Here is a 14,434-nt window from a genome sequence, read left to right as displayed (position 1 = left end):
AGGAGGAGATGTGACTGTGGAAGCCATAGGTTGGAGTGATGTGGCTTAGTGAAGAGAAACTAGCGATTTCTAGTTTTTTTCCAGTTCATGTAAAAACATTTTAATGTTAATAACTCAGGGTGAAAAGATCACAGGAAATAAAAATAGCGAATTGTGAGGTTGAGGTATTTCTCACGGCACTTTTGGATTATACTTTGTCATATGTAGTTTGCTGATTTGCCCTGAATTACCCATTTTGTTTTCTTAGAACTTAATCATGATGCTTTGCCTGGTCACCTCCCTTTGTTGCTGATGTACAGATGAGAGAGCCTCGTGGCCACGAACATCTCCCTGTTTGGTTTCCTGTCCCCTGTGGCGGTGGACGTGGAGGCAGGACTTGATTTGTGCTGGGTGTGCTTCAGCCAGTGACCTAGAAACGTCCGGCCGTGTTTGTGTTCTGTGGAGGAAGGCGTAGGGTTTGGACGGTAGAGTTAAGACTTCCAGAATTCTCTTCTTGTACAGCTTCTGTCTTTAAGTAACAACCTTCAAAATGCACGTGATCAAGGAACGTAAGTCACATCAGTGGTGTCCAAGTAATGGCTAGGTCAGCAGCACGGCGAACCACGTCTTAAAGTCACTTGGCACACGACACGGCTGCTGCCTTTCTGTGTTTCTGAGTCCCCCCGCGCTTCTCACTCCCCACTTCTTACTCTGTCCCCACTGCTTGTTCTTCCGTCTTGTCTTACAGTGGAGCCCCTGCTGCCGAGTGGACTCTCCTCCCTCTCCTGTAGTACGTGAAAAAAGCCCTGTTGCTGATTGATAAACCTACTGGCATCACGTGTGGGAAAGTGTTTATTTTTCGCCTATTTATGTAAACATTATGTTCTTAATTTGTGGGCTGGCCTGGATACCCAGCCACCATTCAGATACTACACTTGATCTTAGCCAAAAGGCCGAGAAGCGATCCCCAGCCACCATTCAGAATTCCAGATAACTTAATGAACTGTTGGAGCCATTTTTAAATTAAGACCGGTCCAGACATTAAATTTTGCTCCAACTCAGTGTTTGGCAGGTAGTGTGGTTAATTACTTCTAAGGACTCCTTAGTCAAGAGAGCTTCTGGAAGGGGTGAGACCAAGAGTAGGTGTACCACCTGGGAAGGCAGGGTGGCAATGGTGATGGAGTTCTTCAAAAGCTGAGAGGAGATAGGGCACCTGGGTGGCTCAGTCGGTTGAGCATCTGACTTTGTCTCAGGTCGCGATCTCAGGGTTCGTGGGTTTGAGCCCTGCATCAGGCTCTCCGCTGTCAGTGTGGAGCCCTCTTCGGATCGTCTGTCCCCCACCCCCTTCTCTCTCCTCTCCCCTGCTGGTGTGCATGCTTGCTCGCTCTCGCTCTCTCTAAAAAGTAAACATAGAAAAAAAATGTAAAAGCTGAGAGGAGTGATGGGAGGAAAGCAAGACAGGGCAGCAGAAGGACAGTGCATGTTTTTGAGAGTCAGGTGGCCTTCTGTGCACTGACGGGAAGATTGGAGCTGTTGAGGGCACGGCTTGGGGAGTCCTCCTTCGGCCATGGCCCCTGGCAGCCTAGGAAGAGCGTTGCTGTCTACAAAGAAGCGACCTTTGCCCGAAAGATTGTAACAGGTCTGACTGCTCTGTTTTGTGAATTCAGAACAAGTGCTACACACTTTGATTCAAATATAGGAGAATAGCTATAGTTTAATTTATTATTAGATTAGTTATGACGCTGCGAACATGTGAATCAGGTGAGAAAGGACGGTGGCAGAACACAGGATGAGGAGATGTTGGGGCAGAGAAAGGAAGGGCTGGGAGGAAAAGGGGAGACGGGCATCGGGGGAGAGATGCCGAAGAAGGGGAACAGCTCTAAATTTGAAGCGGCGGGAGCCTTAAAAGTTTGCTTTGGAGGTAAAAGTTTATTTCCCGATGAAAGCTTGCGTCCTGTGAATTTTGATGCCTGTCGGTTCGTCAGGTCATGACCCGAGGCCGGACAGGGTGTTTACAGGAGGTGCTGGTGGTCAGTGCCGCAGTCGGCCTCTGTGTGGGCAGTCGGGCCGCCCTTTCAGGGTACCTGGAGCTCCTGAGCGGCACTCGTCTGCTACCAGTGTATTTCAGCAGTAAGGAGCTACCCCTTAATGAATCGGTGCATTCTACTGAAATCTCAGATCACGTCTGTTCTTTAACCATTTTAGTACTGCTAACCTTAAAAATAAAACTGCCAGTTATTTTACCAGCAAAGAGATGGATTTCTCTGGGAAGAACAGATCATTTTAATCCAGGACAAGCAAGCTGCCAAAAAACCAAAAGCAAGTCCTGAGAACAAAGGACAGGAGACTCTTTTGGGAGGGCAGGGGGACGGGAAGAGCGGGGCTGTTGTAAACAAAAAGTCCATTGGAGTGAACTGGGAATTGGAAGTATAGAGGTTTCTCAGTGGCTGAGCTGGGACAGACTCTCATTGGCTGGGCTGTTGCCGGGGGGAAGAGGAAATCTTCCTTCTTCCTGCTGGGAGAGTAAGACCGTATCCTTGAGCAAGGTGCGTCTCTTCCTGTGGGTCTGTGGTGGGCAGGGAGTGGCGGGCGTGAGGGCTCCCCTGCGCGCGCGCCTCCTGATGCCATTCCACACGAGGTTCCCTTTGACTACTTTTCACATTACTTTTTCACCGTGCGCCTTGTAGGTCTTTTGTCTTAGAAGGTGGTGCTAGGCCTACCGCGATGATGGCTGTGATGGAGGTGTAAGAGTGTGCCCAGCTTGTGTAAATGATTCATCACGGGTACGGAGAGAATCTTCTAGTTACGCTGCTTGTGGTGTTAGCCTGCAGAATGTACTTCTGCATTTGTGGTCACTTGCGTGCTGGGTTTGTAGATTAGACATAACTTCGGGTTGTTTACTGTTTTTTTTTTCCAGACACATAATAGTATTTTTTGTCTTGTTTTGTTTTGTTTTTTGAATACAGGTCCAAGGCCATCTTTAGCTAAATTAAGCAATGTGGCATGCGTCCCAGAGACAACTTACAAATATCCTGATTTGCCTATAAATCGATGTAAGGACGAGGTAAAGTTATTTTTGTCGTGATGTAATTTTGCTGTTTGAATAAATTTCTGAGGCCCAACATTTTGGTCTACAGCTGGAAAGTGACGAGGTGCCAGGCAAGCATCCGTGGTGTGTGCCGGACTGTGGGGCGGCCGGAGGGTCCTGTGCCTCGGCCGTGCGATGACCGTGCTGATGGTCTTTCTTTGGGCTGTGCTTTAATGTGTTCAGCCTTCCCTCTGAGATAGCTGTCAGTAAACACCTGTCCCCAGGAGAGCTGCTGCTTGAAAAAAACTCACTGCCAAGTGTTTTTATACAGTAATCCCCCTGGCCACCGTTCTCTCCAGCATTCCGCTGGCCTGTTAACTGATTTGATCAATCACCGATACATCTTGTTATCGACAATGCTGGGCCGCATATAGCAGCAAGATGATCACGCTTTTAATTAGCTACCTGTTATTAAGCCACGTTAGAAATAAGCGTACTGAAGCCTTTATTTAATGTACTAGTAGAGGATCAGTTACAGGTAAAACGAAACCACAGATGTTCCCGATTTAAGTTTTGTTTTGTTTTAGTGAGTCATGCAACGTCTGTAGAGTAGACCTACTCTAATTTTGGGGGCCGCTACTCAAATTAGACGGTGTTCCCTGACGGTAGCAATTGCTAGAGAGAGAAGAGTTCAGATAAATTTAGGGTGGAGTCAGGGAGTGGCGGGCAGGAATTGGACTGGAGTTTTATTTATTTATTTTTTTTAAAATTTTTTTTTTTTCAACGTTTATTTATTTTTGGGACAGAGAGAGACAGAGCATGAACGGGGGAGGGGCAGAGAGAGAGGGAGACACAGAATCTGAAACAGGCTCCAGGCTCTGAGCCATCAGCCCAGAGCCTGACGCGGGGCTCGAACTCACGGACCGCGAGATCGTGACCTGGCTGAAGTCGGACGCCCAACCGACTGCGCCACCCAGGCGCCCCTGGACTGGAGTTTTAAAAACGCTGTGTACGGTCTGGGAGTGGAAAACGGTAGAAGTTAATTATTTGAAAATGCATCTGCGGAATTTCAAATGAAATGTTAAGACCACTTGAGGTGATGGCAGCAATGCTTTCGTGTTTCTCAGAAGAATTATGTAAGGTTCATTACAAGATTTAAAAATACTAGACATTTAAACTTAGCGAGAGCTCTAGAAATTGGTGTTTTCATCTCTGCATAAAGACACTGAGCCCTGGGGCCCCGTGGCTGCCTTGGCCTGGCTCTCCAGAGCCGTGAGCTGTTCCTGTTCACAGCAGTCACAGTGGTTTTCAGGGTGGCAGCCATTTGCAGCCTTCGTGCTCTTTTGTGACGGTTAGATGGTTACATAATAATTTAACTTTTAAAGATGAAAGGAAAATAAGTCCCGAACATCCTCCCCAGGTAAAGTTTTCGGTTCGTAGATAATGCCGTATGTCATCGTTACCTTTGTGGCAATCTCAAAAGAATTTTTCTTAAATTGTAGGTTATTTCTCTGATAGAAAGTAATTCTGTGGTGATTATACACGGTGCCACGGGTAGTGGCAAAAGCACTCAGCTGCCACAGTATATCCTGGACCATTACGTTCAGCGCTCTGCCTACTGCAACATTGTGGTCACCCAGCCCCGGAAGATAGGGGCCACCAGCATCGCCAGGTGGATCAGCAAAGAGCGCGCCTGGACGCTCGGTGGTCTGGTGGGCTATCAGGTGAGGCCGGGAGCAAGCCACCTCTTTCCTCGTGAGTGTTTTATTCTGTAGAAGTCGACGGTTTTTGCTGGAAATTGAAATGAAACCAGTTGCTTACAGGGCAGACCTGTGGTGTAATGTAAAAAACAGTGAAACTTGGGGCGCCGGGGTGGCTCAGTCAGTTGAGCAGCTGACTCTTGATTTTGACTCTGGTCGTGATCCTGGGGTTGTGGGATTGAGCCCGGGTCGGGCTCTGCTCTCTATCTCTCTCCCTCTGCCCCGCTTTCTCTCTCTCTCCCCCTCTGCCCCTCTCCCCTGCTCTCATGCGTTCTGTCTAAAAAAAAAAATAAAAAAAAAATAATGTTTAAAAAGCAGTGAAACTGAATTTTTTGATAAGAACTTCAATTTCTTTCTTGGTTGAATACAAAAGGAGCCAGAATTCTGAGACTCATGGTTTTTGTGATTTTTATCTTTGTACGTAGATGTCTTCATACACCATGGTCTTAACATAAAAATGGTACAGGCAGTATGACTAGATAAGCCACGTTCCCCCCACCCCCTGAAAAAGAGAAGGAAAAAAATCATCTTGAGAATGATGGTTTTTTTTTTTTTAAGTTTTTTTTTCTTTAATGTTTATTTTGAGAGAGAGAGGGAGACAGACTCCCAAACAGGCTCTGCACTGTCAGGACAGAGCCCAGTGTGGGGCTCGAACTCACGAACCGTGGATCGTGATCAGAGCCAAAATCAAGAGACGCTGAACTGGCTGAGCTACCCAGGTGCCTGAGAAGGACAGTTTTAACTTAGAGCCTCTAGTTTTTATTCCCTTTCTTACTTACCTCCAATATGGAGGTCCAGTGTGGACATAGCCTTGTTGGTAGTTAAATGTGAACCATTGAAACCTGAAAGTTTTCTCCTTTTTCTTTTCCTTCTCTGCTTTTAGGTAGGGTTAGAGAAGATAGCAACAGAAGACACCAAGTTAATTTATATGACAACGGGAGTCCTGCTTCAGAAAATAGTCAGTGCGAAGAGTTTGGTGGAGTTCACCCACATCTTCGTCGATGAGGTACGCACTTCTTGAACACAGCTCTGCCCTTACGCTCGTGTTCTTATTTTGTAAGAGAACAGACAATGGGCAAATTATTGTAAACGTTCCCTCCTTGTAAAGTGTCGTGCCGTGCCGTTGGTCTGTATCTGCTTTATTCTATTGCTAGATGTTGATTTTGTCTTTTTTGTTGGCGCTTAGCTCTAAAACACAGGTGTGGAGGTTGAGGCCTGTGACCAGGTTCCTTGATTAGAGCGGGGTTGGCAAACTCCAGCCCTCAGGCCCAATTTGGCACCTGCCTTCATACATAAAGTTTTATTGGAACACAGTTTGGCTTGTTTGTTTGCTGGTGCTAAAGAGAGGCGTGGCTGCAGCAGACACCACGTTCGGCAAAGCCGGGCGTCCTCACTACCTGCCTTTTGCAGTAAAAGTCTGCCGAGCCCTGGTTTAGAGTGTTAGTCACATCAGACACTCAGAAGAACTTTCATTGTATGCAGGTATTTTCCATCTAGTAAAATGAGGACAGTCATGCTTTTTTTAAGAAAATAAAGTACACGTGAGATACTGATATAGTCTCCTTTCTTAAGAAGCTCTAGTAAAGAGTCTTTGTGCCAGTCTTAGCTCTGGATTTTTCTCAGGATGGAATATTTGATTGATTTTGTTTATATTTTAAACGAGTTTTTTTTTTGCAGTGGGAGGATGTTGTGTTGAGTTTTCTTTCCCGGGAGTTTTGGAAATGCCTGACCCCGCAGTCTTGACTTTTAAAGCCCGTCAGTAATTACGCCTTTCTGGAGGCATGAAAAACATCGACAAAGAGCTAGGTTTGTGGAAGGTTGGAGACGGGGCTAGAGACAGAGGCTGACATGAAACTGCCCCGGGCGGCTGTGGAGGGTCAGCGTTCCACTCTGTTGAAATGCGTGTGATGGTCAACAGCACTCAGACCTACTGGAGGAGGGGCCGAGCAGGTGCATTTGCTAGCGTGTGCGCGGCTAAACGTGGTTTTACATTACCAGGAGATGTTTGGGAGAGTGGAAGGTAGGAAGACGATCTCTTGTCCTTTGCAAAATAGCGTGACGTACAGTCTGGCTCAGGGTTTTTCTTTATGATGGTTATTTTTGAGTGTCTTTAGATTAGATAGAGATGAAATGCAATTTCACGGGCAGTGTATCCAAAGGTGCCATTACCCAGTACGTAATACTTCCCGGAGCCTTAATACTACAGGCTGGCGACAGCAAACGGCCTTGTGGGGTTCGCCCTGGGCAGTTCACTCGAGAGCTCTGCTGCCGGTGCCCCCATTTATTTTCTGTGTGTCCGCGGTCTTTCTGACCATTGACTGGACTTGTACGCACGTCCCTGAGTGGTGAGGACACACCTGTTCTCCCGCGTTACTGACTTCGTTCCTTCCCGGAGCAAGGGCCTGTCCCGCAGGGGAGCCACGGCTAGCGGAGGCTGTCTTGTCACCCTGCCACCACAGCTTCTGGCTCTGCACCTGTGTCCCCTGCACCTAGTAGGCATGCTGATAATTACCTGCCTCAGCGAAGAATGGATTGGATATGCTTGAAATTTTAGGTTTATAAGCAATATTGTTCCTAAATAGTGGGATGATTTGAATTTCAAAGGCTATCTAAGAGCAAAGGTTGAAGACCGCCAGGCTGTTGAAAACGGGATGATAATGGTTTTAACTTGTCAGCTCTTGAAAAAGAATAAAGTGGCTTCAGGTAACCATTCCTTCAATAAGCATTTTCCAGTACCGGCCTCATCGGGCGGAGATTATCAACACATGACTGGTGGTGTCTCCCTTCAGCCACTCTCCCGGGGAGACAGATCCCTGCTGAGGTGTGTGTTGGCCGGTGGCAGGGAGAGGACTGTGGGGTCCTCGGGGCAGGAGGGGGAGGCCGGACGGCCCCGAGAACCTGGGGAGAAGCCGGGTCTAGAAAGTCAGGGTGTGGTGGCCGCAGGGAACTGAACGCTGGGGAGAAGTCACTCGGGGGCTCTTGATTGATGAGAGCCTTTATTTTTCTTTCTCGAGTAGGAGACGGGATGTTTGTGCTGAGGTGTTCCGGAGTCTGGTGATAGAGTGAAATAAGGATTAGATTTATAATGGTGTCCCTGGGATGCCCAGCCATTCATGTGAACGTTAAATACTTTTCAGGCGCTGTTTTTCTTTTCTTTTCCCTGTCCCGCTCCCCCACGGCTCCCCTTCGGTGGGGAGTGAGGAAGGAGTGGGACCAGGGGCAGATGTGGCTGTGGAATAATGACTGGGCCTGGACACCAAGAGGAAGAGCGCTCCCGCCTTTGGACTCGGCGGCCAGTCTCTCCACTTTGGCGGCAAAATGTCCCAGAATCGAATCTTACTGTCCCCTTGTGCGTTGAGTAACCCCGGCTGAGTGACAGTTCTTGTGGAAAAGCAGCCCCACGTGACCCACACGTTTGCCGTTGGCTGGCCTGGGGCCGGCAGAGCAGGGGAGGTTGAGGGAGCTGTGGGTCCGTGGGGGCCCTGCCTGCCTCGCCGGGGGCGGGGGGGGGGGGGGGGGAGGGGGGGGGGGACGGGGCTGCTTTCCCCGGGCTGCAGCTCCCGCGCCAGCTCCCCAGGGTGACCCCGAGCGCCTGCAGCTCCCCCTGGTGCCCTCGGCTCCCAGCCTCCGTCTGCTTGCCCGTTTGTGGCTGACCTGACCGTGCCACAGCCAGCCCGGCCCACCCTCGGGCGCCACGGTTCTGCGTCTCACGGAGCGGGCACGCTGGCCTCAGCCTCCGCCCTGTGCTCACTTGCCAGCCTGAGTGCAGCTGGAGACCGAGGGGAGCGCGTGGTTGGCAGGGGAAAGCAGAGGAGGTGGGGCCGGCGGCTGTCTGTGCCGGGGACGGGTGGGGATGGTTAGGGTTAGGGACTCCGTGACCCCGGGGGGCTCCACTGGCATTGCACGCGCGGGACCAGAGATGCTAAGTTCTCTGCCCAGATGCCCCAGAGAGAAGGCCCCAGAGAGAAGCACCGAGGGGGAAGAGACCCACCCGGGCCTCCTCTGTGCCCTCTCGTTCGTGGGCCAGGCGGCCCGGCTTCCTCTTAGCCGGGAGCGCCGTCCGGTCCGTCCCGAGGAAGCACGTTTAGCGGAGCCGGCTGCCTTGCCCCCCGCCTCCCGGCGACCGTCGAGCCGCTTCCGCCTCGGGGGGGAGGGGCGGTCACGTGCGTTGCTGGCTGCCACGTGGGGCGCCCCACTTTTCTATTTTGCAGGTACACGAACGGACTGAAGAAATGGATTTCCTGCTGTTGGTAGTCCGCAAACTTCTGAGAACAAATTCGCGTTTTGTGAAGGTAAATCTGATTTCCTGAGTAACAGGAATATTCAGGGTTAAGGTTTATGATTTGGATTTGTGTCTCTTCGTTTTTTCAGAAACCATCGAAAGCAGTGACTCTTGACATTTGTTGTCGCGTGTCCTCCTCCACATCTTGCCAGGAAGCTGGCTCCAGGGCATTCCCTCAGGATGGGAGTGTGGAATCTTTTTTTTTTTTTTTTTTTTTTTGGATTATTATGTTGCATTAAATTCGGAAATTTTCTCCAGGCAGAAAGTGATGTGATGGTTGTTGACTCTAATGAAATACTGAGTGTTGGATCACTGCTTTTGGTTGAATAATTACCACAGTTCGGAGGTATGTGACTACATCTGCAGTCTTTGTTCTAAAAACGACACCAGAAGAGGAATTGAGGGTTTTTTTAATTAAAATTTTTTAATACAGTATATTTATTTTGGAGAGAGAGAGAGCGTGAGTCAGGGAGGAGCATAGAGAGAGAGGGAGAGAATCCCAAGCAGGCTCCAGGCTGTCAGTGCCCAGCCCGGCGCGGAGCTCAAACCCGCGGACCGTGAGAGCGTGACCTGAGCCAAAGTCGGACGCTTAACTGAGCCACCCAGGCGCCCTGAGGACACGAACATTTTGAGGACAGTTCTGTGCGCTGCTGTTTTAAAGACTTAGGTTTTGAGTTGACTGAAAGTCCGTGGGGATGGCGATCGCTGTTTGCATCACGTGAACTAAAAGGAGGAGGGCGTGAACTCGACCGAACCAGCGGGGGGTTGTGATAATTACGTGTTCCCCGTGTAGGCCACCCTGTGTGTGGGGAGCAGCTTCCGAAGGGTGGCCGCGGCTGGAGTGTGGCCTCGTGGAAAGGGCTGTGACGGGCTCTGCCGCTGTTGGAAAGCAGTTGTCTGCCAGTCTTCCGTCCGTTCATCTGCTTAGGGAAGCATCTCTTGGGACTCCGCTCCCAGGATGAGACCCGTCTGCCTCAGAAGGCTCACCTGGTGGGCGCCAGACAGATGGAATCTGAAAATGGTAATTGTGTCACTGCTTGACACGATTGTAGCACGAATGCAGGAATTTGGCTGTTCTGTTCCTTTTTTGGAATCTTAAAGATGACGTTAAAGATTGTTCAACAGTTTGGGACCTTTTGGTTGTCATTTTAAGACTTTTCATTTTGGGGCGCCTGGGTGGCTCAGTCGGTTGAGTGTCTGACTTTCACTCAGGTCACATGATACCATTGAAATGATGGAAACTGAAGAAAAATTGGAAACTTAATAGTCTAACATATCAGCATAAATTTCTGTAACATGCAAATTACTTAGTCATTAGGAATTATTACTTTTTTAAGACTTTCTTTTTAGGGGCACCTGGGTGGATCAGTCGGTTAAGCATCCAACTCTTAGTCTCAGCTCAGGTCTTGATCTCAGGTCTTGATGGTGAATTTAAGCCCCACACTGGACCCTGCGCTGGGTGCGAAGCCTCCTTAAAAAAAGTCTACCACATTGCTGAAAATGGTGGGCAGGAATTTGGTTCCCATTATAAAAATGGTAGGAAACCATTGGTTAGTTTCAGTATTTTCTTCATTTGTTAAACCTATGAAGCAGAATATTTTCTGGGCCAAGAAATGAGAAATCAAGTTATAGATGGCATTATACTGAGTTTTTGAAATGCTCAAAAATTCTCTTTTTAGTACTTTTTAAAAAGAGAGTTGCTGTCAGAGACTTAGATTCGGGAGCGTGGGAAGATGGGCCTGAAGGTCTCCCCTTCCTCTGCCGCACAGACCCTTAGAGGTTCCTGGCTCTGGGCCGTCCCCACACCTGCTGGCCCCGCTGTCACTGTTGGCTGATCACACTCAGGTCAGTCCCACGCTGGTGTCTTGAGCAGGCTGCCGAGTCGTCTGTCTGGAGGAGAGGCTGGTGGCAGTGAGGAGTCTCGATGGCCTTGAGCAGTCCGGTCTGGCCTCATGTCCGCATGCCGCCTCAACCGAGCAGAGGCCCCGCACGCCATGAGCCTCACTGTCCCTCGGAAGACAGCTTAGAGAGCATCTGCCGGGACCGAGTATGCCCCGTGGGGGCCACTCTTACACCCACATGGCTTCTCAGAGGCTTCCTTCCAACCTGAAGCAACTCAGCTTAAATGAGTTCTGGTTAATATGCTTTCTACCATTTGGATCTAACATCTTAGGGGAAAATACACGTATTTTGTTTACACGGTAACGCATCGGGTCGTCGGCAGCCAGCCGAGAGTTGGGTTTACCCCCGGTGAGCATCTCAGAGACTGGCGGATGGCGCGTGTCCTTCGTGGCACTGCTGCCTTGTCCGCTGCACATCTAGGGTGCTGTGGGTGCTGCTCCTGGCTTTCACACAGAGTTTCCCACGGAGGACATCCCATAGTTGCTTCCTGGCACAACTGACCACTTGCGGTGGGTCCCCAAGCCTCTGTGTCCTGCTTCGGTCTAGGCTGGTTTCTCTCTGCTGTGGCCCTGGGACCGACTGCTCCAGATTCGTGGCTTAGAGCCGGGGTTTTCTGGCTCCGCGTCTGCCTCTTTGCTGTTCTGCTCCCTGGCGTTTCTGTAACACCTCATCTAGTAACTTGCTTGTTTTTACTTTTGTTTTCTGATGCAAAGTTTCCTTTTAGATAAGTGGTCATAGGTTAGCTTTATTGTAGTCTCTCACTTGATAAAATAATTTAGGAGAAGTAGTAAAAGTTGGTTGTCTCTGAGCATTTGTTCAACTGTAATAATTTGTACTCCATTAAAGATTACATCGATGTATCACACTGAAGTTTTGAAAATTACTAAAGCAGAAGACAAGCTTGGTAATTTGACGACATCACGTTTAGTTGTTGTTACCGCTCTTGTTTGTTCCAATGGTTTCTCTTCTGCAGATAATCCTCATGTCGGCCACCATCAGTTGTAAAGAGTTTGCGGATTACTTTGCTGTTCCTGTCCAGAACAAGATGAACCCTGCGTATGTTTTTGAAGTGGAAGGAAAGCCCCATTCGATCGAAGAGTCTTATCTTGATGATTTGGGGCACATTCATCACGGCAGGGTACGTTGGAAGGCATTGTTTCTTTCGTAGCGAATGTGCCTTTGTGTCCGAGTGAGCCCGCACTGGTCAGCTGCAATTGTAAGACTACGAAATCCAAGCTGGGAGATGGTGCGGGCTGGGGCTGGAGACGGACGGGTCGGGAGAGCTCCGAGTTTGTTGCTGTGAACTGTGGGCATCGAGACACATTGTACGCTCCTGTGAAAGTTGTTGCATTGGTTTTACACTTTGTTGGTGAAAAGTAAAATGTCAGAGTTTGGTCGGCTATAAAATTGTAGATTCAGTTGAGAGTGGGAGGTAGTTTTGTTTCAAATTTTACTTTGATTAAAGTGCTTCTTATAATACAAATTGCGGTGCTCTCGATTGAAGGAGGAGTGAGTGTACTGACGGTGAAGGACCGGGATAATACATCCTTACGAAAAGCTGCAGTTGATTTGACATTATTTTCACGTGGGTAATACATTTACAGGGTTCAAAAATCGAAAAGAGGTTTATGAGCAGGTATAAACTCTCTCCTTCCCCCTCCTGTCCTCTGCTCAGCTCCCCTGCCAGCGAGAGGAAATCACTGTCGCTAATTTCTTAGGAATCGTGCTGTAACTCTGAATGTCTATATGAGCGGATACAAATGTGCGGTTTCTCCCTTTACGGAAACAGCAGTGCCCTCGGTGCACCTTGCCTTCTCGTTCTGCTTTTCGTGTCCTTTCCCGTCTCACAGCTTATTCATTCTCTTTTTAGAGCTACATTCTGTTCTCTCATGTCCGTATCTCACTAATCTCCAGTATTTCTGGCCTTTTTCCTTTTTAAGTTTCTTTATGTATTTTGAGTGGGGGAGGGGCAGAGAGGGAATCCCCAGCGGGCCCTGCACTGTCGGCACCGAGCCCAACGTGGGGCTCCACCCCATGAACCGTTAGAGTGTGACCTGAGCTGAAACCAAGAGTTGGATGCCTAAACCGGCTGATCCCCCCCCAGGCGCCCCCGGTCTGTTCTGCCTAAAAGCAGCGCTGCGGGAGGAGACTGTGCGCTCCCGACGGTGTGTTCAGAGGCTGGGCTCTCTCTGCCTTGTTACTGTGGACACTTGGGGCCGGTTCTTTGTGGTGGGGGCTGCCCTGCGCACTCACTGTAGGATGTTTAACAGCGTTTCTGGCCTTGATCCGCTAGCTGCAAGTGGGGCCCCCACTGTGACCACCAACGGTGTTTCCGGACAGTCCGTGGGCGGTCGGCTGCCCCCTTGAAGACCCCTGTGTAGGGTACGCCTTGTAGAAGACAGTGTCTGCTGGTGGAATTGCTGGGTCAGAGGGTGTGTGCACTTGTGATTTTGACAGACGGTGCCGGACTGCTCTGTGTAGGAGTTGGACTCTTACCACAAACAGTTGTGATGTGGAAGTAGACTATAGCCTCGACGATGGTGAGTCAGCCGACTGGGTTCCACCTAAGGTAAGAAGACACATGTTGTCAAATCTATTACAGCGGAGGGAGGCCAGCGATGGCCATTAAAATGTGGCACGTCTTTTTTTCCAACTTTGTAGATGACAATATTTCAAAAGAACAGGAAAGTTATAAGAATTTTCTAGTAAACACCTCTCTGTCACCTGGATTCTAAAGTTCACGTTTATAAAAAACTGTCAGAACCAAGAAACTAACTGATACGTTATTAGAACTAAAGTTGTATTTATTTGGATTTTACTGGTTTTTCCCTAATTTCCTTTCTCTGTCTCAGGGTCCCACATTGCTTTGAGTCGTCATGTCTCTGTAGGCTTCTCTGGGCCGTGACGGTTTCTCAGACGTCTCTTATTTTATTTTATTTTTTTTTAAAATTTTTTTTTTCAACGTTTTTTATTTATTTTTGGGACAGAGAGAGACAGAGCATGAACGGGGGAGGGGCAGAGAGAGAGGGAGACACAGAATCGGAAACGGGCTCCAGGCTCCGAGCCGTCAGCCCAGAGCCTGACGCGGGGCTCGAACTCACGGACCGCGAGATCGTGACCTGGCTGAAGTCGGACGCCCAACCGACTGCGCCACCCAGGCGCCCCAGACGTCTCTTATTTTTGATGACCTTGACGGTTTGTAGGACTACTGGTCAGGTATTTGTAGGATTCCCCACTGTTAGAATTTTTCTGATGTTTTTCTCATGAGTAGACTTGGGGCTATGGATCTTGGGGAGGCAGACCACCGGGGTGAAGTGCTGTATTGTCACGGGGGGACCACCAGCGTGGCCTATCGCTGGTGATGTTGGCCGAGGAAGTTTTTAAAAAAAATTTTTTGTTTTTGAAAGAGAGACAGTGTGAGCAAGGGAGGGGCAGAGAGAGAGAAACACAGAATCTGAAGCAGGCTCCAGGCCCCACGCTGTC

The 14,434-nt window shown here is 49.2% G+C and overlaps 1 protein-coding gene and 1 pseudogene across 4 annotated transcripts in view; one reads left to right on the top strand and one right to left on the bottom strand.

The window, feature by feature from the left end:
* The window catches only part of TDRD9 (tudor domain containing 9), a 113,154-nt gene that overhangs the window by 21,454 nt on the left and 77,266 nt on the right, over positions 1-14,434 (top strand). For all 4 annotated transcript variants that reach the window (XM_049612022.1, XM_049612020.1, XM_049612019.1 and 1 more), the window contains exons 3-7: positions 2,946-3,043; positions 4,510-4,731; positions 5,651-5,773; positions 8,979-9,059; positions 11,925-12,089. In XM_049612022.1, the coding sequence (XP_049467979.1) occupies positions 2,946-3,043; positions 4,510-4,731; positions 5,651-5,773; positions 8,979-9,059; positions 11,925-12,089 (689 nt within the window). The remainder of the gene's footprint in view (positions 1-2,945; positions 3,044-4,509; positions 4,732-5,650; positions 5,774-8,978; positions 9,060-11,924; positions 12,090-14,434) is intronic.
* Positions 825-944, bottom strand: LOC125910651 (uncharacterized; annotated as a pseudogene).

Source organism: Panthera uncia (genome assembly GCF_023721935.1).
Source record: "Panthera uncia isolate 11264 chromosome B3 unlocalized genomic scaffold, Puncia_PCG_1.0 HiC_scaffold_1, whole genome shotgun sequence".
Lineage (NCBI taxonomy): Eukaryota > Metazoa > Chordata > Mammalia > Carnivora > Felidae > Panthera > Panthera uncia.
The sequence above is the reverse complement of the archived record's forward strand: the minus strand, read 5'-3'. Positions and strand labels throughout refer to the sequence as shown.